This window comes from Symphodus melops (assembly GCF_947650265.1).
Source record: "Symphodus melops genome assembly, chromosome: 3".
NCBI lineage: Eukaryota > Metazoa > Chordata > Actinopteri > Labriformes > Labridae > Symphodus > Symphodus melops.
In genome coordinates, this window is record NC_136693.1 from 12,860,897 (window position 1) to 12,885,747 (window position 24,851).

The window sequence follows — 24,851 nt, forward strand, 5'->3', positions numbered from 1 at the left end:
AAATTTGGCGCTGATCTATCCGGGTACTTCATTCGCTGCTTCCTTTCGCGCCGGGTAACCGGAGAGCTGTGCGTCCATGTGCGCAGTGACTGGGAACTGATACACCTCTGAAATAAAACAAATCCGAGCCGTAAACAGAGTTTTCGTAATGGATCCAGAGGCTTTGGTCGAGGCCCTTCGGGGCACGATGGACCCCAATCTGCGGGAGGCCGCTGAGAGACAGCTGAACGAGGTAAAAGTTGATGTGAAGGAGGTTTGTGGCGCGGTCCCGGATCGGGCCTCGGTCGTTCATAACATCAAGATGGTGCGATCACGCAGACTGAGCTCTGCCGCTGTTACCCTAACACATTAAGAGCTAAACACTGCCACTGTTTCTCACTCCGACAACGCGTGTCGACCTACTTTCATTAATTTAACGGCTGCTTTTTTATGTCGTCGACGGTCGCGTGCCAGTCACCAGCATATACGTTAGCTTCGTCTCGAGCCAGCTGTGTCGTTTATGCTAAATGTTAGCTAACCCGTTTACTGCCTCGCTGAGGGGATAATTGTAAGCACGTCACACACCGTTTCTGTTTAGTATAGACTATCCTCGTAGCTGACATGACTAAAGAATAGTTTAACTTGGGTTTTTAATGGTAAGTAAATGTTAGTGGATGTGGAGACTGTGTTAGTTGGCGTTTTTTAACAGCAGGACACTGATGGCTAGCCGCGTTGCTAACATTAGCAGGCTAACCTAGCGGCTTGTTGGATGAAGCTGCTGCTCACGTGTCACTGTGACAAGCCCCGAAGTGATGACTTTCTTCAACGACGGAGGAAAAAAAACTTACATTTATAATAGTTATCGTCACATGGATGTTCACCGTACTCGAGCTTGACGTCTAAGCTGACGCTTCCCAGCTGTTTTGTTGAGGTTTAAATGGATTGAGTTTTACATTAGCAGAGTGCCATGTGAGCTAGCAGTACTGTCCTGGATGAGAAGCAGCAGGCGGACTGTTAGCTCCAGGAAATAGTTGTTGTCAAGCCTCACCTGCTTGTTTTGTTTTTACATCTGACTTTTAATGATGTCCCTAATAACCAGACCTTTAGTGTCACCGGTATTTTTTTGTTTTCGCCAGAGAGGATCCAACCCTTAGAAATAAATGTAATCTAAAGACTATCCTGATTTTCTTAAAATGTTTTTTTATTTATTTTGATGACAATATTTGTCATTGAACTGTCAAACTACAGAAATGTAACTCATGTTATTTGTCTTCCTAATATACTATTAATACTAGTTTATTCTTACTACAAAGGGTAATTATCTAAAATAAAGGCGTACTGTTATTATTTGCATTTAAAGCTAGAGTGATCAAGTTATGGCACATTTGTTCAGATTGATTGTGCACATTAAGTAATCCTGTCTTCATCTTTATATTGGCACAGGAAGAGTCTTGGGTACTACTTTTACACCCACATATGCATTGCTACTGAAGGCTCACTTAAATGTGAAAGCGGAGAGGGAGAGTTTTGCAACACATTGGCAGAGCTATCAAGCTATGTATTGAACAAGAAAGCATGTCCACTGGAGGTGGATGGAGTAAATCTGTTTGAGTGCTTTCTAAATACAGTGCTGTGCTTAGTCATAAAAAAAAATCTGAATGTAATGATCATGGACAGTGCTCAAATAAAATAACTTCTGCTTTAACACATTGCATGACCTTTTAAAAACATAACAAAATGCTTTAAATAGTGTTTGTGCTGGCGCTCTGTATTCCACTGTTATTATATATCTGTGGACAAATACCAGATAGATGGATCTAATGATTTATCATCTTTAAATTGTAGTTATTAGCCAAGAAGACAATCACTTTCCTGGATCACCACCTATTACTATTAGCATCCTTGTTTGTGACATAAGTTAATGTGTACAACAGTGACTTAAATTTTATGAAGTATGCAACCTGCTCCCAATGAAATGGTGAGAAAACCAAAGTCTACAGCTGTTGTTTAAGTCTGTATATAGCGGTTAACATTAAGATGTTTCAAATCTGATTTACAGGGTCACACCCAGGTAAACTTTGTGTCCACTCTGCTGCGTGTTACCATGTCTGATCAGCTGGATTTGCCTGTCAGACAAGCAGGTGAGTCTAACCTTTGACATATACTAATAAGAAGAGAAAATAAACAGTAGGCGGATGAATGTGTGTTGATGATGTATGTTGTTTCTTTCAAATGGTCTGTTTTGAGAGAATTCATATTCAAATGAAAAAGATGGTCCTGGCTACAGTCCGACTCATATCTAAACTGTCTAATGTTTTGTATCATTGGATCATAATGTAGAAAGAATTTAAAAGCTGTGGTATACAAATAGAGATTCTTTAATTTATATGGGGTTGTAACACGAACAGTTAGAGGGGATGAATGTGCCCTGTTCAGAGCAGTATTAATATTACATACACAGCTTTGCAAATAAATTTCCAAAACATAATCATTAGGTGAGATGTCAAGTTTATGATAATGTTGTCCACACTGAAAAGGAATTACCCTCCCCCCACCCAAAAAAAACAAAAACCAAACAAACCCCAAAACAATCCAGGAGTGGATTTAGACATGAAAAATGTAAGTCACTGTGTGAGAAGAGGAATGAATGCTCACACTGTGTACTCACAGTAATATCTTTCATTGATTTCTCTTCTGGAGCATACAAAAAAGACAAAAATAATGCTTTTTGAGGAAATGTAATTATCCTTTTATTCCCCTTTTGTTTTGTGTGGCTTAAGTAAATGCACTGATCAAACGATGCCTGCTTTCGACCCTTTTTTGTCAAATGAAAGTGCAGTTTGATTATTTTTGGGGGGGGGGGGGTAACTAATCATCACAGATAGTGATGCATAACTGGCATGCAACCACAGCAGCAACAGCCCATATTGTCTAGTGTTGCATGCATAGAGTGCCATGCATAACTGTTTGGTTTAAAAAATGTATTTTTAAATCAGTAGTTGGGTATGAAATGTGATGTTGAAAATAACATTGCCCAAATTTATTCCATTGTACATTTTTCTACACTTATTTGATCCATAACGCTTACTTCAACTGAAATATATTAGTAAGAATATGAAGTATTTTGATGAGGGGATGTGTTAATAGGAGGAATGACTGCTTCCATTCATGTTAGTCTCAAGCTAAGTAGGAAAATATAACCCTTGTATCACTTTCAGGTTATTTTAAGTGGTACTGTTGTATATATTTTTTTTTACCTTAGACCTACTTGATTAATGGTGTTCGTTTGACACAACTTAAGAAGCGGAGTCCATGCCTGGTGTTCCCTCCTGGTATTTGGAACCATGTTGAACACCCTGAAACGCGCTACCACTCTGCGTTTTTGCACCTGACTCCAATTTAGTCAGATTGTGTTATATGAGAAATAGACGAGATATTTCCATGACCCCGAGTAAAATAGGTCACTTATATAATAGTTAAAAAAAGACAATTTGGTGAAGGTACATGATTCACACTTTTTTTTTTTTTTTTTGGGAGGCCAAAGTGCTCTGCTGAAGAGCAGTGGACACGTGGAGCTGTTTTAAATATAGCTTGTTGTGCTTTAGTCAAATGCTGCTCTGCATGGAGAGTGTCAGTGGTGGGAAAATCAATGTTTGAATTTTTGATCCAAATTGTTTGACATAGCTCGTACGCGAATCATTGTGTCCACTTTTCAGTGCTGTACTAACAGATTAGGCTGTTTCCAGGCCGTTCTTTTGTGCAATACATTATTTTTCCAGCTGTGGAAAACAAATTCGACAATGTTAAGAGCAGAATGAGAAAGCTCCTCCAGATAGAAAAAAAGCCAACACATCAATTTTTCCTGAATTAGTTGTGTTGACATACAATTGGGTTTGTCCAATTCTTAATATTTATTCCTATCTATCTTGAGGTTCGGAGTTACAAGGTTAGTCATGCTGGCTGTTTCCTTTTTCAAAACAACACTGATGCAGTTTGGTGTTTTCATTGCTAAAACGTCCACAGTGTCAGCTGTTTTAGTCGCTGCTCTCTCAGTTGAAAGTGTTTCAACTTTAGGAACAGCACAGCACTCGACAATGTCACTTCTCCCTTATTCACCAATAAAAATCAAGAAGTGACGGGACATCTGATATCAGCGTTGTCAACAACATTTGCGTAGGAGAAATGTATCTGACTCGGCTCCTCAAGGGTTTCATTTCCAGGTCTACAGCTGTTGGAACATGACGCCTTCATTTCTTTTGAATTGATATAAAAAGTTATCTTAAAGATGGACATTACCTGGGCAAGCAGAAGTTAACTTTTATAACCTAGCAATAATGAGCCCTGTTGAGAAGCGCTCTGAGATGGAGGCTGTGGGTGCTGATGGCACAAAAAGTGCTGTTTGTGGACACAGACGCTTAATGTGTAATTGATCGCTCTGCTTCTATTGTGATCACTCTACTGACAGTTATTAAATGGTTTTTATTTTATTAAGTGCTGTCCTTACACAGTTTGAGTATCTGCAGCATTTTCAGTATGTGTGGACTTTTCAATAAAGAGACTTTTTATTGTCATTGTATAAAAGAACACAACAAAACTTTATTGGCAGCAATGTCCTCTGAACACAAAGTAGGAACAGGACATTTCCTGTGTGGTTGTCAAGTAATTGAAGAATTCTACAGTTGTGTTGCTTTGAAGTTTTTGACTTCGGCTTTTCCTTTTTGAAGATTTTTTAAATGGAAAAACATCTTCACAACAGAAAATTCCTGTTCAAGGGTTGATCTTGTTTGATGCAGAAATAATCATTAAGAAAAAAGGTGATTGAGTTTGTTTAGCTCATTTGTTGGCCCGACCCAACAGGTCACATGTCCTTCAGTCATGATATGAGATAGTTTGATGTCTCAGTCGACAAATGCGCGTAGAAAAGGACACTGTGGTGTTCATGTAAGAGTGGAATCATAGTTTACATTGGCTTATTCCCGTTATAATTTATTAACCATAAAGCTAGACATGTTAATTAAGTTTGTTATGAATCTTATGTCAGCTTTAAATGGCTTTGCAGTGTTGGGTCTTCGTGTTTGGTGGTCATTTGGAAGGGGGGGGTATGCTCTGTCAGCATTGATAGGCTGGATTTTGATTGCCTCGTCTGTAGTGTAGACGGTTGTGTCAGCAGTCTAACGTCTGCCTCCCAGCCCTCACTCCTCCGTTCTCTGACTCTCCCTACGAGCCACAGAACTCTGAGTGGGGCCCCACACTGTCGATGTGAGGCCAGCTGACGCCCCGGTGCAACATTCAAAACCACAGATCATCAGATGGAAGAATTTATTCCTGCAGCTTAGGCTGGATGTGCTTCTGCATTAACACCACTGTTTTGCATCCTGTCTTATTTGTATAAACATAGTCACATGAATATGATGCACATTTGAAAGTTAACCTTATCTGTAAATAAAATGTGTGACAGATGCAGAGCTGAACATTTCTTATGTTCAGTGTAAGAATAATGCAGATAATACACGGCAATAAAATGAAACTCAAATGACGAGTTCCATTTTTTAAAATATTAGTTCTTACATTTACACTTTAAAATCCTTCAACCAAGTCGGCAACAAAACTCTTAATGTTTGTGTAAATAACGAAGCAAACGCCAAGGAGCGACTTCCTCTACCAGCTAGTTACTTTCCTTCAACACGTGATCAGTCTACACACACAGACCACTGGTTGGTTTAATGAGGTAGAAAAACAGTGACCAACAAGTTCTCACCTGGTCATCTCTCTGTCTAGGTGTGATTTACCTGAAGAACATGATAACCCAGCACTGGAGTGATGGAGACGCTTCAGGCACAGAGACTCCTGTCAATAACATCCCTGAGGAGGACAGGCAGTTTATTCGAGATAACATAGTGGAGGCCATCATCCACTCCCCGGAGCGCATCAGGTAATCACACATTCTGCTGGCTGCGGAGATGTCTTCATTCTAGTCACTTGTGGTTTCTAAATTAGCCGATCTATAACTGTGCGTTTGAACATCACAGGGTTCAGTTGACGACATGTATCCACCACATGATCAAGCATGACTACCCTGGCAAGTGGACAGCCATCGTGGACAAGATCGGCTTCTACCTGCAGTCAGACAACAGTGCAGGGTGGCTGGGCATCTTGCTCTGTCTTTACCAGCTTGTCAAAAACTACGAGTAAGCCTCACTTCTTTTATTATTATTTTTTGATTGTGTTTTTCGTGAAGGACCTTAAAATGTTCATTTAAATGATGTATGCGTGTGAAACAGATACAAGAAACCAGAAGAGCGTCAGCCTCTGGTGGCTGCCATGCACATCTTCATGCCCATGCTGAAAGAACGATTCATCCAGTTGCTCCCTGACCACTCCAGTGACTCTGTCCTCATTCAGAAACAGATCTTCAAAATCCTCTACGCCCTCTTCCAGGTAAGCTTAAAGGCCCAAGGAGCTTCTTTTAAGTGTTAATGTATTGCTTTTTTTGGTGGTGGGGGGAGATCTGAAGTAAGGTGTGTGTGTGTGTATTTATGTTTATATATATATATATATATATATATATATATATATATATAAATATAAAATGCAAACTGTGGTTTTTATCTTCTTTTCTACACTTTCACAACATTTTCATCCTAAATGTACGACTTCAAAAGTATAATTGCAAGCTTCTCATGTTTATTTCTATTCCTTTTCCCATGTTACACCCCTCATGTTCCTCCTAAGAGTTAAAGATTTTGGTGCACCAATTCGTGTCCTATATAAACTGCCTAATGCTGCCATTTAAATATCATCTTTTTGTCTTCGATGTTCTGCTCTCTTTTTACCCTTTGCTAATCACATCCCTGTTTCACCTCCGCAGTACAACCTTCCCCTGGAACTCATCAACAGACAGAATCTGACAGAATGGATGGAAATCCTGAAGACAGTAGTGGATAGAGATGTGCCACCAGTAAGGAGATGAAATCCATTAATCCTGTTCTTGTAAAGCAAATCACTTTTTCCCCTTCTTAAGTTGTTCAAGTTTTCCATGAACTCACTTTGCTTCTTGTCCTGAATGCTTTCAGGAGACGATGCAGATTGATGAAGATGAGCGGCCAGAGCTGCCATGGTGGAAGTGTAAGAAGTGGGCCCTTCACATCTTGGCTCGGCTGTTTGAGAGGTAAAAGGAAAACAAATTGGTCCCTGAACCTCTTAAGTGATTGGTGAAAAGATGCCCAACTAAACAGCCTCCATATAAAACTGTCTTTGCAGGTATGGAAGTCCAGGAAACACAACCAAAGAGTACACCGAGTTTGCTGAACTTTTCCTCAAGGAATATGCAGTTCCTGCTCAGCAGGTAAGAACTTCAAAAAGAAGTGCGTCTTTGTACTTCACGTTGCATGTATATGAAACTCTTTGTACTTGTTTTGTCCAGGTACTTCTCAAAGTCTTATACCAGTACAAGGAGAAGCAATACGTGGCTCCCAGAGTACTCCAACAGACACTCAACTACATCAACCAGGGCATCGCACACGCTCTGACGTGGAGGAACCTCAAACCACATATCCAGGTATAAATGCATGTCTCAATATCACAGTAACATTTCACATCACTGTAGATGATCCAGGATGTTTAGAAAGTAAAAATATGTTGAAGCTGCATTTTTCTTTGTAACTGGTGCAAGTGTGAAGCTTCTGCCTGATCTCATAATTGATCTAGAGAAGACTTTCAGGTTGACAACATAAGAGCTGACTTAATGTTCCTGTGTTGCTTGTTGTTAATTGCACTCTTGTTTTGTTTTCAGGGCATCATTCAGGATGTGGTTTTCCCCCTCATGTGTTACACAGACAGCGATGAGGAACTTTGGCAGGAAGATCCATACGAGTACATCCGCATGAAGTTTGGTGAGCGCTCGCAGTGGTTTTTCCTGTGATCCAAAAGAGATCCTGTACTGCACAACGGTGATGACTAACCATCCATCTGATCTCTGCTGTCCCTCTTTAGATGTATTTGAGGACTTCATCTCTCCAACAACAGCAGCTCAGACACTTCTCTTCACCGCCTGCAACAAGAGAAAAGAAGTTAGTTTAATGTATTTTTAAAATGTTTTGTTCATATACGAATAAGTTCACATTTAACAGGAACTGCTATTATTTCCCTTTTTCCCTCTCTCTCTCTTGCTGAGCTTTAAAGACTAACCTCATGTTTTTTTTCCCCTCACACTTAGGTTCTGCAAAAGACTATGGGCTTCTGCTACCAGATTCTCACTGATCCTGCCTCTGACCCCAGGAAAAAGGACGGTGCTCTCCACATGATTGGCTCTCTGGCTGAAATCCTGCTGAAGGTAAACATCCGCACGTCGGCCTGTTTTTAAGTACTTCTTTTAAAAGTCCCATTTTCTACACAAAGATTAAAATATAAATAATTCTGTGCCAAAGTTTTTGAATTCTATCAAGATGCACCTAAAAAAACATTTCTTCTTCCTACCATGTTGTCAATGTGGTCGCTCTCATAAGCTGTCAAAATTTGAAATTTGTGCATGCTTTCATTGTTGTGTGCCAAATACTGTCTACAGTCATCAGTTATCCTAAACATCGGCTTTCTTGTCTCAAAGATTGATTGTTAATTTTGTGTCTTTGCAGAAAAAAATATACAAGGACCAGATGGAGTTCATGCTGCAGAATCACGTCTTCCCCCTGTTCCGCAGTGAACTGGGCTACATGAGAGCCAGGGTAAGGGATCATTTCCTCACTGACTGATTCTGAGTGATCAAATGCATGCATGGTGTCCCAGAACTCATAACATTTCCTTTAATCGATTATGTACTGTTGCATTGTTTTCCAGGCCTGCTGGGTGCTGCATTACTTCTGTGAGGTGAAGTTTAAAAGTGATCAGAACCTGCAGACGGCTCTTGAGCTGACTCGCCTGTGTCTTATCAACGACAACGAAATGCCAGTCAAGGTTGAGGCGGCCATCGCCCTGCAGGTTCTCATCAGCAACCAGGAGAAAGGTGAGCAACCAGAGTCAGGCCAAATGGGTGTCATTTGTTCTGGAAGAAGAACGCGCGTGTGTTTGACTGACATGTTTCATGTGTCCTTTTAGCCAAAGAATACATCACCCCGTTCATCCGGCCAGTGATGCAGGCGCTCCTGCACATCGTCAGGGAGACGGAAAATGATGATCTCACCAACGTCATACAGAAGATGATCTGTGAATACAGTGAGGAGGTCACTCCGATTGCAGTAGAGATGACACAGCACCTGGTGAGTGGCAACAGTAAAGAGGCTCCATGTGGACAGTGATTTAGGCAGAAATGGGAAAACGGGGTGCAAAAAAATATACAGGGGGTGCAAATTTTTTTCAGTGTCACTCACGGCGGCGCGGCGGTTATGTGCTCCCTAACACACTAGTTTTGAAGAAAACTGAATAAGTCTCTAAATGGTGCATACTGTTCAATAAGATGCATTGTTACACGTTTTAGTTTTCACATTTTAGTTTTCCCAAGCTTCATAATGTTGATTTACTGTACAGCCCCTGCCCTGACACACCCCTTCATCATTTGACTGCAACTCACTTGGTTCATGTTGTCTAACCCCTTTGTTGGCCCACTGCTTCTATCTGCACTTTCTTTAAAAAACAAACAACAAACAAATAAATTCATAATGTGTCATCCAGTAATAATAGATCCCTAGACCTTGATATGTCAATCATCTGGAGCTAAACCCTGCAGTCCGTTGATTGGTTGAAAGAATCGTCACTTCCTGTGTTATGTTGGTAAACAAAACTCCGCCGTGTTTAAACTATTGACTGTAATACACAGCTGATTGTTTATGTGTGTATTTGTCCTCGCCGCACACAGCCTTCTCTGAAACAAAGCTTGATTGAGTTCTTGTAATAAACAGTCACATGCCAATGACAAAGTGGATGAACTGCTGGATGTTTCCAGCGTTGGTTTTGTTTATGTAGCGTTTTTCTCCTTTGTTGAATTTATTAGTTAGCGGTTAGCTGTCAGCTGCTATCATATGACGCTATTTACTTAGCGGCTATCGTCATCCGGCTGACACGCCGTCTACCAAATAGGGCACAGGTGGCTGTAGATACGTTAACGGGATCGGGTTTAAGCTTTTCAGTACCGGTATTCGGCAAACATATTCTTTGCCAGAATTAGAATGTAGCCTAATCAGATATTTAGCGCACCGTATAGAAACCTGTGTAGTAAGCACGTCTATTAAATGTAGATATTTGCACGGCCTAGGTCAAGCCGTGCTATCATTTCAAGGCCGTGTTTTTTTTAAATAGGCCGTGCAAAAAGCGGTTTCGCGGTAGGCTACCTAAATCTATGCATGTGGATGACATCATTGTCATAACATCCTCTTAAACATCACACTGGTGGCCAGATAAACACTCTGTGAATAAAGAGAGCTTTGAACGGGAGAGAGACCAAGAAGTTACATTTGAATATTGTCATGCCAACACGGGTTGTTTCTTGAATGGAGTATTGTCAGCTGAGGCAAAGGATGAACAGAGCATCCATAAAAGTGTTGGTCTTACTTTTCCCAAAAACATGTGCCTGACAACTAAAACCACTTGCAACCAAAGTTATGTCATGAGGATTGTCTTTCTAAAAAGCCAACACATTCAAATCTCGTCTTTCCATCAGAAGCCCAGCAACCCAACCCATATGTACCAGAGTTTTCCATTCTTTTGCCACGTGACTGCACTGAGATTAAAGTTAATTCTTCAGCATGCTCACTAGATGGTGATGTCACTGTCATACTGCATTGTTCAAAGAGGACGTTCTCAGAAAGACCCCATTAAAGGAAGGGAGATTTTTTTCTCTTGTGTGCAGTTATTTAAGGAAAGAAGAAAAGAAGAAAAAAAAACTAGTTGAACTGGCAAACTGATACACAATCAAACTGAAATGATCATAATGGTCGCTGTGTTGGATCTTTGACAGGCGATGACGTTCAACCAGGTGATTCAGACGGGGCCGGATGAGGAGGGAGGCGATGACAAGGCTGTGACGGCTATGGGCATCCTCAACACCATTGACACATTGCTAAGTGTGGTGGAGGACCACAAAGAGGTGAGCAGCATAGCCACTAAGCATGCTACGCACACGCACACACGCACACGCACACACACACACACACACACACACACACACACACACACACACACACACACACACACACACACACACTCTCACTCTCACTCTCCTGGCTTATCACTCATCTCGGAGCCACTTCATCTGCAGAAGCAGCTCCAGTCTGCTGTAGCCTTCCTGCCAACACACTTTAGCCACCCACCAACTCCTGGGAACACGTTCTGTTCTCACCATGTTCAAAATGACTCAGAGGCTGAGGCAGACGCTAGAAATAGTGCTGGGGCTGGCTGCCACCGTGCCTGCACAGAACACAGGACTGCTTGTGATGGAAGCCAAAAGGCCAAAAAAAATGTTTTGACCAAGTGTTGTTTTACACTAAGGATTTTTTTTTTTGATTGCATAACAGCTAAGTGCTTCAGGTCGTCATGCGTTGTGTAGCTACATACACTGGTCTCTGATTTAACAAGGATACATGAGTGATCAGTTCACAGTCCAGACATTTCTAATTTGCTTAATGTTTTATGTCATTTCAGATCACACAGCAGCTGGAGGGCATCTGTCTGCAGGTGATCGGCACCGTGCTGCAGCAACACGTACTGGGTATGCAGGACTGGTCCTTCCGGTGCCTCCACATTCCACCTGCATGTTGCTTTAATACTCTGTCTTCCAGTCTTAAGACCTGGCTTGTTGACGTCAAACAAACTATGTTAGCCTCCAGTGACTCACTTTTTGATGTTTCCAGAATTCTATGAGGAGATCCTGTCCTTGGCTCATAGCCTGACCTGCCAGCAGGTGTCACCACAGATGTGGCAGCTCCTTCCACTGGTGTACGAAGTCTTCCAACAGGATGGATTTGACTACTTCACAGGTATTTTCAGTTAGGACGAAGTGCTTGAGCTCATGGAAGAACTCTTAGTTGGTTAAGATTTCAGTCTGATAAGGAAACTAAGATACGAGTAGCTGATAGATTCTTTATCAGCCAACACCAGAGTGCGAGCATTTTTAACTCCTCGGAAAGCTGAATTTTACAGGACATGCGTTTCTCTTTTAGATATGATGCCTCTGCTTCACAACTATGTGACAGTTGACACAGATACCCTGCTATCTGACACCAAATACCTGGAGATCATCTATAGCATGTGCAAGAAGGTAAAAAAGCTGCAGCTGAATAACACATGACCAGGAATGTTTGTGTAGAGCTTTTGAGGCTGACCTGGCTGTGACTCTTCACTCAGGTCCTGACAGGAGATCCGGGTGAAGACCCAGAGTGCCATGCAGCCAAACTGCTGGAGGTGATCATTCTGCAGTGCAAAGGTCGAGGGATCGACCAGGTGAGTCATTTTAAAAAGGTTATCTCATTCAGGTTAGCTTCAGAAATGCAGTCGAGGTAGACTTCAAGCAAAAAAAAAAAAACATCTACAGGATGAATACATTCCTGAAAATTAGAATCACCTTAGTCCAAATAAATACTCAAATGTAAAGTTTTGCTTTATTGAGGCTGATTTTGCCTTTGTTGCAGGTTGTGCCGTTGTTCGTGGCTGCTGCACTGGAGCGTTTGACACGGGAGGTGAAAACCAGTGAGCTGAGGACCATGTGCTTACAGGTGGCCATCGCAGCCCTTTACTACAGCCCCCCTCTCCTCCTCAACACTCTGGAGAATCTACGCTTCCCCAACAACACTGAGCCCATCACAAACCACTTTATAACCCAGTGGCTCAAAGATGTCGACTGCTTCCTCGGGTAAAGAGTTCATCTCAACAGTGAATTTCATGTCCACAGTTTATGTAACCTTGTGTTCGTAAACCGAGTATTTATACCCGTTCTTTGATCCGCTCAGCCTCCATGACAGGAAGATGTGCATTCTGGGACTTTGCGCCCTCATTGACCTTGAGCACAGGCCTCAGGCAGTCAACCAGGTGGCTGGTCAGCTTCTCCCAGCAGCCATCCTACTGTTTAATGGTCTCAAGAGGGCATACGCCTGTCGAGCAGAGCACGACAATGATGAAGATGATGACGATGAAGACGGGGAAGAAGAGGACGACAATGGTAAGTCCTGCGTTTAATGTGCTCACTTTGGCATTACATCAAGTATGACTGAAGTGGGGCTGACGGATATTCCCGTCCTCTGCGTGACTGTAGCTGAGCTCGGCAGTGACGAGGATGACATTGATGAAGAGGGGCAGGAGTACCTGGAGATGCTGGCAAAGCAGGCAGGAGAGGACGGGGACGACGAAGACTGGGAGGAAGATGACGCTGAAGAGACGGCTCTTGAGGGATACACTACATCTGTAGATGATGAAGACAACTTTGTGGACGAGTATCAAATCTTCAAAGCCATACTACAGAGTAAGACCACTCCGTTCATGACAAGATGACATCATTTGGTAAAACAAGTGTGTGCGTGTTTTATGTCAATCACTGACGTGGCTTCACTATGACGCAGATATCCAGACCCGTGATCCAGCTTGGTATCAGGCGCTAACACAGGCCCTCGATGAGGATCAGGGCAAACATCTTCAGGACATAGGCACACTTGCAGACCAGAGACGGGCAGCACATGGTGAGCTCCTGCTGAGAAAGAACCACAATATTCCATTTAAACGCTGATGCTGATCTTCAGACTAACAATAAAGAAATAAAGCTTTTTTTTTTTTCTACATGCGACATCTCTTTGTTATTGCCACTTGCTTCGATTCACTTCCAATAGAAACTACTCATTGCTCTACACTACAGGGCAGCAATAACAATAAGCATGCTTTGAAGTAATGACTATAGGTCTTACTGAGTTTTTTGTTGGAGTATCCTTTTTGCATGGTACTTAATGATTCTTGGGGCTGGGAATTGTTTACCTTTTGGATCAGGGGCTGACTATGAACCAGTTTCCACAATGAAGGACAATAAGTTGCCTCTTGCTCCCCAGTGCTCTTAATGTGTATTTGTCTGACAGTCATGAAATACTACAAATAGTTCTCATCACACTGGGGTAGCACTTGAAGCTCTTCCAGGTCGTGTGGTCTTGACATCTTGTAAACTAGCTTTTTAGCTCAGCTCAAGAGATAAATGCTTTCAAAAGTAAAGTATTGTGAACGTATACCACAGAATCTGTACTCTTTTCTAATTTTCAGTTCTATACCAAAACACATTGTTACACTGTTTTGTTTTAAATTAAAGATGTTTTTTCCCTCAACGATAGTATAATATAAGGCAACCCCTCGAATGAAAACCTCTGATTTGGACTTCCACACTGACATAATAATGGGACCTTTAGTTTAAATGTGATTTTTAAGCTCTCTTCCTTACCGTCTGATTACAGAATCCAAGATGATCGAGAAACACGGCGGGTACAAGTTCACAGCACCAGTGGTGCCATCTACATTCAACTTTGGAGGCACTGCTCCAGGAATGAATTGAGTCATCCGTTCTACTTTTTATTACTCTGTGACTGATTGTAGTGAAGTGAAAAAAAAGCTTGTGTTGTTCCCTTAAGTAGTGGTTCCAGAACTGGTTCTTCTCAGTCATTCTTCAATCTGTCAAAAGGGGAAATAAGCACCAGAAGATGTGGGAAAGATACCAAAATGCAACCAATGGCTGGGGAAAACAAACCAAGAACTTGAGCACGATGCAGGAGAAGAAGCTCTGAACAACGTTGTCTTCCGGAGCCCAGTGTGGAGGGGATACCATGACGGCAACTCTTTTGTTTTTTTTCCCACTTAAACAAAATTGGGGGATTTAACAGTTTAGAAATGGATGATGGAACTTAATATTTCATTATCACTTTTGTGGCCTAATGGCCGAAATATGATTATACCTCTGGTAGTGGTGATATCTACATTATTTTCTGCATAAACAAACACTCATGTTTATGTACATACAAGCCAAGGTTATTGATTTTTCAAGTAGCCTTGAAAAACAACCAGAGGCATTTGTAAGGTGTTAACAGCTGTATTCATATGTAGCATATTGGATACTTCATAGCACTATGTGATGCCTGATCTCTGTAAATTAATGACTAGCACTTTCATATTGTTCAGGTCTCCTAGCCTTCTGTATCAGACTGCAAATTTTTTAAATTGAAGACTATTTAAAATGAAAACCGCTGTAACTTTGTTACTTTGCAAGCGACTCGTGTAATGGCTGGTTGTCATGCATCTGGTTACAGAGTGGATCAGTGGGTAACTCGGAAACATTATCGATTTCAGGAAAAAAGAGAATGCTCTTGGTGTTCAGTATGGCTACAGGACATGTGTTTTTGAGCACTGACAGTACAATTGAATACATCATTGAAGCATGTACAATTGGACTTATCGTGAAGGTCTCAAGCTTTTGGTTGGTGTATGGATGAACCATCTATATATACAACAACATTAAAAAAAAGAAAAAGCTAAGGGAGTTCATGACCTCGAGTGTTTTCTTATGCAAGCACTGTTGTGCTACATTCTGAATAGATTTTCTTACCCTGATCTTCCACCAGAAACGTATGCAATGTCTGCACTGCTCTGGAACGACTGAACTATAAGCTTCACGTTTTCCACTTGTGATTCTCTTACATGACTGTAAGCTACCTTAAAACAAATCTGGTTCGAAGCTAAAATACTTCTGTTTGCTTGTAGACAGACGGCACTCCACAGTACAATGGGCTCACAGTATCCTGCAGTGTTATCAACCTTTGCATCTGTATCACCGATACATTTCCTCTCATACTGAAACAAGAGGTTTGCTTTGAAAAAACATCACATTTTCTTACTTTCCACAATATACATCAGGTGATGTTAAAACACATTTTGATTTTGATGTGTGCATTCAAAATGGTCTTTTGACCTTAGATACAGATTTTATTTACATAATTTTTATTAGGCTTCTACTTTTTGCCATGTTCATTGAAAAAGAGTTTATTGATTGAAACACTGCCCTTGTCTATTTTCACAGGTAGTTAATACAGGGGCTTCTCAGTGTCAGCAAAAATCGTAGGATTGTATTTGCAAGATTCTTTCAGGCTCTTGGATGTATGATTGAGTTTGTCATTTAAGATAAGACATGCCTCCAATGTCTGTGTTTTAATTCTGAGTTTCAATCGTGCCTAAATCTCTTTTCTTTGACACGATATCAGATATTTCGGTGTCATATCATCTTGAAGCCACTTTGAAGGCCGGGTTTCTGGATCTGTTGTAACACTGTCCAAAATCTACCAACCATAACAAAAGCTGGCCTGCTGGCTAGAAACGGAGGGAAAGGCGTTGACAATGTGAAATGATGCACAACAATGGTATGATCACTGTTATAGAGGCATATTGGAAATAAAGGTCACAAGTATGAGAGCGTCAACATTTGACTCTTATCCCTCCAAATACGTATCGACAGGAAACCGTAAGTATACATTTTTAGTTACAGTTTTGGTCCTGACCATTTACATAAGCAAGGATTTCAAAAACCAGCTTCTGTGGTTTTCATTAGAGCCTACCTTCTGGTAGGAAAGGGAAGTCACAACTTTTTTTTTTACGATCACAATAATGAATTCCTGGTTTTTCGATCTTATTTTTCATCATTGGTGTTGTATGAGATGATGTTCCACTACTCCTTGTCCCCTACTCCTTCCATCATCTGGAGGATTGCTCCTCATCCAATCCGCAGAATTGTCCGGTCGGCCATTAAACGCTTTAAGAGAAATGTCTGGGCCTTACTTCCACCTTTTGGATCGTTCATAGAAGTGAACGACGTGTGGCGCTGTTGTAGGCTGCCTCCTGCTGTGCCATCAACGTCGTGTTTTTAAAAGACCAGAAAGTAATACAGACGTAACCTGACTCAACCTCAACACCACCATGGACGGACACACAGGGAGACCTCTGACGGAGCTGATGGGGGACAAGATGTGGCTGCGAGATGAACTTTTAAAATCCATATGGCACGCCTTTACAGCACTGGACGTGGATGATCGTGGAAAAGTGTCCAAATCTCAGTTAAAGGTGCGTTTCAGCTGTTATATTTACAGTTTATAGTTGAGAGAATTGTGTTATGTTAAGGGGCATCAATGAGGACAAACCAAAAACTACCGTCACTGTATCTACAACTTTCTCTAGTCAAAGAAAATGATATTTTTGTCTTCATCTAGGCTACTTTAATTATAATTTCCTTGACAAAAAAAAAGTCAAAAATGCATGCTTCACTCATAAAGAAACAACTTCACACTGACCTCACATATTATAGCCTTCACAAAGTTTTTTTATTCACTCCATTGTTTTTTTTTTAAAGCCAGCTATTCTGTTACTTTTGTCACCTGTTATTTTAAACATGACATGTGAATAGCTACTGTTAACGTTACCATTTATCTGCCAGTAAAAGTCCACATTGTAACCCAACATAATGGGCTCACCTACTTTTTAAAACCTAATTTAAGTGTAAATCTGTTTGTAAGTCAAGCTTGAATGCAGGGCTATATTACGGTATATGGCCCTGTTATATTAGTTTTTACACACAATAGGTTACTCTGTGAAGTGTTGTCTTTACTACAATGTGTTTATTGCAATAATGATATTTGCTCATATATAAATCATTCTGCTGGTCCTGCACGTTTATCAATTGTGACAGGGTCAGGGTGTTTACTTAAAAAAGGGACAATCTTCCATTTGATAGATTCCCTTCTTAAGTCTGTGGTGATTAAACATGCTAAAGGCTGAAACAAAGGAGAGAGGTGCCATGTAGCAGTCTGAGCCTCAATTTGCTTTTTGAGGTTATTTGTGTGCACAGCTCGACAAAGACTCAGAAGACTGACTTTAAGGATTCTGGAGGGGTTTTTTCATCTTTTACTAATGCTCTCTGAACACAGCCACCAGAGATGCCAGGGAAACTCCTGTTTTTGGATCACTGGTCAGACTTATTATTGGTCCTTAATTTACCTGTGATGGCCAGTTTAAAAGCAAACTATCCGCAACGCTTGAGAGAGCACACGTTGCATGTTGGGATTATTAGAGACGGCGTCTTGTTTATCTGAAGTTGCATAGCTGTACACTTATTTTGTAACAAGTCAGGGCATCATTCTTGATGTGAAAAGCTGAAGTAAACGGCTGCCTACTTTTGTTCTGAGAAGTGAAACTTCACCATCAAGAACAGAAGTTATGCTTCAGCAGTGATGCTGTTTTTGCACATGTGGTGGCAACCCCTATACACTGAGAGATTGATCTCTAAAAATGCCAAGAAATGTCCAAATTGTTATTCTCTGTGATTGTGAATTGTTTGTTTTAGTGGGGTTTTTAATGTATTTTATTTTTCTTTCTGTCATGGTGCTTTTTATGTTGTGTAAAGCACTTTCATGCCCATAAACAGCATATAATCATTGTTGCAGGAATGTGTCTTCAATCCAAATATGTGCCCTTACCTGCAGTTCTCATGTTTATATAAAAATATGTTTCATTAGGTGCTGTCTTACAACCTATGCACAGTGATGAAGATCCCTCATGACCCTGTGGCCCTTGAAGAGCCTTTCAAAGATGATGATAAAGGGCCTCTGTCAAACCACGGCTACATGCCTTACCTCAACAAGTTCATCCTTGACAAGGTGGGAACAACAATGCTGAAAAGCAGCCGAGAGCTTTGTGCAGATGTATGTAATTGATGTATGTGTTATGTAATGTTTTTGCACAGATGCAAATAAGGCTGAATTGTTTGTTCTGCAGTTCTATTTTAAAATTTAAAATTTTGGAGTTCTTGTCACTGACAGAGTTTGCCCTACAGTATCACAACCTCAATGTTACAAAATGCTAACAGACGTTAGCTCTAGAGTTGTAACATTAGCTGCTCTGTCATTTAAAAAAACTGCTTGAGTTTCACTCTTTGCACTTGGAAGCTGAGTTCTTGCCTTTCTTCTAAAGGCTCTGACTTGAATTAAAATGAGGCATTTAATGACATCAGGGTTTGTTTTTTTTACCTCACATCCAGCAGAATAAATGCCTCAAAGGCGATGCCCACTAGTTTCCTTCTAAGCATTTGTAAACTGAATGTTGCTGTTGACAATCTTGACTCTCAGTAAATGCTGCTTTTTTTTCGTTCCCAGGTACATAAGGATTTTGATGTAATGGAGTTCAACAAGATGTGCTGGACTCTGTGTTACAACAAAAACATCTGCACAAAAAATCTACTCATCTTAGATGATGATGCTTTCAAAGTCTGGTGCATTTTCAACTTCCTATCAGAAGACAAATACCCACTCGTCATCGTCACAGAAGAGGTCCTAAGAGTTTTTTTCTCTTGGGTTTTTCCCTTACAAACAAACAAGACGTACATTTTTAACCCTCTCTTTCCACAACCAAACATGGCCTTGAAGCTCCTTTTTTTTCTGTCCTTAGATTGAGTACTTCCTACAAAAGCTAACAGAGGCCATGGGCAGCGGGTGGAGTGAGGAGAAATTTGCAGATTATAATCTCCAACTGCATACAAAGAAGAACTGCCTGACTGCTTGGGAGCTGATTGAACTGGTGGGGATGAGTTACTTTACCAAGGGTCTGACCCGTCAGACACTGTCTATGGGCATCAATGAGGTCTTCCAGGAACTAATACTGGACGTTCTCAAGCAGGTGAAACACAGGACAAAAATCTGTTTAAAACATGAACATGTAACATCTGCAGTGTGTCATGTAGCTTTACGTTTTGCATTTAAATAAAAATGTTTTTTTTAGTGATGTGGTAACGTAACTTTTCATATTAAGTACGTCACAGTAATTATTATTGATTGATCATGGTTTTTTTTTTTTAAATGATTATCTGTTCTACGTGTTAAAGGGGTACATGATGAAAAAGGGCCACAACAGGAAGAACTGGACAGAGCGCTGGTTTGTGCTTCGACCTCGCTCACTCTCCTATTATGTCTGTGAGGATCTGCTGGAGCAGAAAGGAAACATCACTCTGGACCAGAATTGCTGTGTGGAGGTCCAAACGTTTGAACTTCATAGACCAAAATCATTTTGTGTATCATTATGCATAGTTTTTACAGTGCATAGTATATTGTATGTAGTTCATTTCTCCATTTCTCTTCCGCAGTCCCTGCCAGATAAAGAAGGGAAAAAATGTCTGTTCATAATCAAGTGCTCTGATAAAAGCTTGGAGATCAGTGCGTCGGACAAAAAGAAGAAACAGGAATGGATTCAAGGTATTAAATAGTAGCCATGAAAAGCATTTTTTTAATCTTCTGTCTTGAATGTATGAACTTTATTCTTAATGGCATAACATTGCATCTAAAGAAAAAGCATGCGGCAAAGTATCAGTAAGTGATTCCCTTATTGCTCTGTGTCATGGCAGCTGTCCAGACTAGCATCCAGCTGCTGAGGTTGGGACTGCTGTCTCCTCACCGTGAGGCGCGGCTGAGGCGCAGGGAGCTCCGTCAGAAGCAGCAGGCTGAGGAGGAGGACCTGGTGGAGAGGATGAAGCGGCTCCAGGCAGCCAATGAGCAAAAACAGAGAGAGCTGGAGGCCATGAGGAAGGTGGTGTTAAATGCTCAACTCTTCAAATGTAACACAGACTCTCAGAAGGAGGCTGATGCACTCCAGGTCGTGCTACAAAAAGTAGCATTTGCACAACTCAAGTTTTCAACACAGCCTTCCTTCTTAAGTCATGTTGCCATATAAACGTTTTTTCTTATACAGTAGTGTTTACTATTTAAACATCACGTTGTAAACGTACGTTCTCTTATTGACTTAACCGCTGTCATAGATATTGTGATTCATTAAAAACAAGCACAGACAAACGCTTCCATTTCAGAGCAGCTTTCTGCTGTTACATCCAAACCCAGTGTTAGTTACAAGTCAACAAATGATGAAAGTATTAGATGAAGTGAATTTTCTATAAAATACGGGCTTTATTTGTCGGTACACATGTCGAGGTAAAGTCGGTTAAACCTGTAACTTCACTTTGTTGTACATGACTAAGCATAGGAGTCGACTCTCACGAACATTCTCCTTTGATTGTTTGAAACGATAGAACAACTTAATGTTAGCCCATCTTTTCCTCTCATCTCAAATCGTTAAACATCACAAGCTCAATGAATGAACTTATTCATGACTTCGGCTTCCTATGTGACCTTTCACAAGTTAGAAAGTTTCAACTTTTTGTCCACTTCCCTTTTTTTAATCTGATTAGTTGAATAATAACCACACCCAAATGGACTCGATAAAAACGCATGATTCATCAGAACATTCAGTGTTGAAAGAGAAGCAAAACCTGCTATGCAAACAATTATCATCAGCCCGGGACATCTGCAGCTGCTGAATGATAGTGTCTGCTTCATATAAGTGATGGATTCTCACTTCTCTTTTCTTTTCCCAGGTGCTCTTTTAACGACAGTAAATCATTTGATATAAATATTAATATGGACAATTACTAAAGTCCTCATACACTGTTTAAAGTCTGCATCATGCTATATATGGCCTGGTTTCCCTATTAAGACTGTTAAAAGTCTCGTCCTCCATTTTCAACCTTTTAAAGTATTGATACCTCTTTCACCAACCCAAGGGTCTCTATTTTGTTGTCTTCATAATAATTCCTCATGTAGTCCATGTGGGTCTCCATTAAAGCAGGGAAGTCACAGCTCGTTTTCTTCTTTTGTGCTCCTCAGAAAATGGAAGAGGCTGCGGCCAAAGCTGCAAATGAAGAGCAAATAAGGAAGAAAAGTCAGTTAGACCTGCAGGATCGCTACAAACTGGACCTTGACAGAGAGAAACTGGTAAAGACTGATAGCCCAGATCCTTTGTCTTCACTATCAGTGGGATGAAAAGTGTCACAGCACGTGTGGTGCCACATACTCCTGTCAGAATATTCATGATTTTGTTAGAGGAAGGCTCTCTTTATTCTATTTTCATTTTCTGACAAAGTCATCAGCTCTTTGTGGTTCCATCTCTCCAGGAAACACATGCTTTAAAAAGTTAAAAAGATGTACCACAGTATGTTGAGTCACCTCTCTCTGAATGTCAGCGGCACAAACTTATGAATCATCATCCTCTTAGTTCAGTGACTGAAGAGATGAAAGCCTTTGCAAGATTCAAATACTTGGACTGAAGATAAAGATGACAGTCAGCAAATGTCCCCAGATAAAATCAGTCCTGAAGATTTACTGTTGAGGTGCAGATTGTTTAGTTTAGGAGCCTAGTGCCTGACTGTGTGTGCGTGTGTGTGTGTGTGTGTGTGTGTGTGTGTGTGTGTTGGTTCAGGTGCGTCAGCAGATGGAGGAGCAGGTGGCTCAGAAGTCAAGTGAACTGGAGCAGTACCTGCGGCGCGTGCGGGAGCTGGAGGACATGTACCACCGACTGGAGGAGGCGTTGGAAGACGAGAGGCAGGCCAAGCAGGACGAGGAGGCCATGCACAAGCTGCAGGCCAGGTCTCAGATACACACAGACACCTGTAGAGCAGCTTTGCTGTTTGGGATTTTTCAATTCCAGCTTTAGATTTCCTGGTGTTCTTAAAAAGGAGTTTAGTGGGTAGTAAGTAAATGAGTAGAAACTTCTAGTATCATTGCAGTGTTTTCCATCACAGGCTGCTAGAAGAGGAGACAGCAAAGAGGTCAGAGCTGGAGCAGATCCACCTACAGCAGCAGAGGGCGCTGTCTCGGACCGAGGCTGAGAAGCAGGAACTGGTGGCAGAGCAGCTGACCAAGGAGAAGGACCTGCAGGCGGCCATGCTGCAGCTGGATAGACTGGAGATGGAGCGGCGAGGAGCACTGGAGCAATACGAGGTCACGTAAAGCACATACAGAGGTTAACGATGATGGAATAAAAAGAAGAGTCAAAGTAGTTAAACACAGGTGGATCTTCTGCTCGCTTCTTTTCTCACATATACTTCAACATTTAAATAATCAACTTTTCTCTCTCTCTGTCTCTGTTGTGTGTGTGTGTGTGTATATATATATATATATATGTGTGTGTGTGTGTGTGTGTGTGTGTGTTATGTGTTATGCAGGAGGTGACAAAGAAGCTGGAGCGAGCAGCAACCAAAACAAAGACCTGGAAGGATAAGGTTGCCAAACACGAGGGGCTGGTGCGTCTTATCCAGCCAGGTATAAAAATTCCTCAGAAATGTTGCTAATGTTTAATTTTTTGAGAATCCATTAATTAGGAGCTCAAATTCGTTGTAGCCCTTTAAAAAACTTTGTGCATACGATTCTTTCTCATAGCAGGTTTTGAGTACAAGTACCAGATAAAGTGACCACACTTAAGATTGATTGATTCTCCTGTAAACGTTTTCCTCACAAGGTCATGATCTGAAATTGTAGTTTCAAGTCATTTTCAATCGAGCTTCAGCAGTCTGTCAGTCATGAGCAAGGAGTAGTATCTAATGTTAGTCACTTACAGCTCTAAAACCATGATGGTAATAGTTAAATCTCAGGGTAGCTACTTCAACTCCTTTCATGCAGTTTAACCCTCAACACTATGCAACACTGTTCAGGTGAACTGGAATGCTTGGCCTGAAAATCAACATCACTTGGTGACTTCGCGAATGATCTTGTTGCTAAATAGGAGAAAATCTCTGAAACAAGGTTCTAGAAAAAAATGAAGGTGCATGTATAGTATGGATTTTTGAGTTGAGCTTTTACAACTATGCCCCAGTACTTTGTTCTTTTCTGAGTGATCTACAGACAAAATGCATGAGAAAGTCAAGCCTCTAGGCATGGAAATGATTTCATTTTTCATGCAGATTCATGCCAAGTAAAAAAAAAAAAACAGCCATAATGTTCAGCTATTGGAAAACTTTTTTTTTTTTTTTTAACCCTAACCGTTGATTGCAATTGCAGAGATAAAATTTTGCAAATACAAATGATTACTCTCACTTGTTATATAACCTGGTCTTTCAGGACATAAAGGACCTCAGAGGATCACTAACTGGGGTCCAGCTTCATTCACCGATGCTGAGCTGGAGCTGAGGAAGAAGTGGTGGCAGGAGAAGAAGAAACAGGAAGCTCAGACTCAGTGAACATAAGAGCTGGATCACAGGAAGATGATCAGAAATCTGACGGAAATTAACACAGGAGCCAAAAGTGTCACATTGGAGAGGTTTGATAACATTAGCTTTTTTTTTCAGGGGGAGGGGTGGGGGGGGGGGATGCTCTTTAGTCAAGTTCCACTTCCACTTCCTGTTTTTTTTTTTCCTGGAGCTTTGTCCTCATCAGGAGATTAAGTTTGATGCCTGCTGATATGTCTTTGTAAAGGCTGAACAAATGCTTTTAAATGTCATCAAAAGTCAATTTAACTTTCCCGTTCACAAGTTCCTCCTTTTTTTATTTAATGTGCTGCTTTGCTGCATTAAAATAACTACTTTCTCCCATGTTTGTCTCATAACATGGTAATAGAGAAAAGCAGATAAAATAAATCCCTGAGTATTTCACTGATATCTAGCAGATTATAGCAGAGTAGTTGTGTTTATCAGCTGGAGTTTGCATCTGTAACTGTTCAAACTTGTTAAAAAAAATAAAACTCAACAATTTTTTTGAACAACATTTTTATTGTCATTTTTAGAGTTGCCAACATTTCTTTTTTGGACTGACTGTAGGTTAAAAAAAACCATGCCAACCCTTTCTTCCCTTCTTTCGCTTAAGACGCAACAACATTCAGATCATGGCAGAGAACATCCACCAGGGGTCAGCATTTGAAAAAGAACCGAGCAGGAGAGCTTGTGCCCATAAATGCATGCGGCAGCTTCCAACAGCAAAACCCCATTGCACTGTCAAACAGTCTTCTTTAGTTTACATGCCAGATTTAAAAAGAAGTTGCATGGAGAACATTTGCAAGATGTTTAAGCAGCCCCA

At 40.9% G+C, this 24,851-nt stretch overlaps 2 protein-coding genes across 3 annotated transcripts; both read left to right on the top strand.

The window, feature by feature from the left end:
- Positions 1–15,463, top strand: ipo7 (importin 7). Its single transcript, XM_079339241.1, has 25 exons — positions 1–232; positions 2,039–2,120; positions 5,758–5,911; positions 6,009–6,167; positions 6,261–6,417; positions 6,848–6,937; positions 7,053–7,147; positions 7,240–7,324; positions 7,403–7,537; positions 7,772–7,871; positions 7,972–8,048; positions 8,195–8,311; positions 8,610–8,699; positions 8,812–8,977; positions 9,070–9,230; positions 10,925–11,053; positions 11,608–11,674; positions 11,817–11,942; positions 12,126–12,223; positions 12,310–12,405; positions 12,594–12,814; positions 12,912–13,120; positions 13,214–13,420; positions 13,518–13,634; positions 14,388–15,463. Exons 1-25 carry the CDS (start codon positions 149–151, stop codon positions 14,483–14,485), a joined length of 3,120 nt encoding a protein of 1,039 aa, XP_079195367.1. The 5' UTR covers positions 1–148; the 3' UTR covers positions 14,486–15,463.
- Positions 15,464–16,837: 1,374 nt separating this feature from the next.
- swap70a (switching B cell complex subunit SWAP70a) lies at positions 16,838–24,542 on the top strand. 2 transcript variants are annotated; one of them, XM_079339871.1, is made up of 12 exons: positions 16,838–17,034; positions 18,483–18,623; positions 19,119–19,292; positions 19,411–19,638; positions 19,844–19,990; positions 20,102–20,210; positions 20,360–20,541; positions 21,672–21,779; positions 22,264–22,430; positions 22,586–22,784; positions 23,009–23,105; positions 23,901–24,542. In XM_079339871.1, the coding sequence occupies exons 1-12, from the start codon at positions 16,891–16,893 to the stop codon at positions 24,017–24,019; spliced, it is 1,815 nt and encodes a 604-aa protein (XP_079195997.1). In that variant the 5' UTR covers positions 16,838–16,890; the 3' UTR covers positions 24,020–24,542. The 2 variants fall into 2 exon arrangements, with proteins under 2 accessions (XP_079195997.1, XP_079195998.1); XM_079339872.1 differs by lacking the exon at positions 19,119–19,292.
- Positions 24,543–24,851: the final 309 nt, after the last annotated feature.

Bases quoted from the DNA above. Each gene is read 5' to 3' on its own strand.
- ipo7 (XM_079339241.1), top strand. From the start codon at position 149: ATGGATCCAGAGGCTTTGGTCGAGGCCCTTCGGGGCACGATGGACCCC. The intron at 6,168-6,260 runs GTAAGCCTCACT...CGTGTGAAACAG, and splicing joins CAGCTTGTCAAAAACTACGA to ATACAAGAAACCAGAAGAGC. The intron at 6,938-7,052 runs GTAAGGAGATGA...GAATGCTTTCAG, and splicing joins TGGATAGAGATGTGCCACCA to GAGACGATGCAGATTGATGA.
- swap70a (XM_079339871.1), top strand. From the start codon at position 16,891: ATGGACGGACACACAGGGAGACCTCTGACGGAGCTGATGGGGGACAAG. The intron at 19,991-20,101 runs GTCCAAACGTTT...TCTCTTCCGCAG, and splicing joins ACCAGAATTGCTGTGTGGAG to TCCCTGCCAGATAAAGAAGG. The intron at 22,785-23,008 runs GTCACGTAAAGC...TGTGTTATGCAG, and splicing joins GAGCACTGGAGCAATACGAG to GAGGTGACAAAGAAGCTGGA.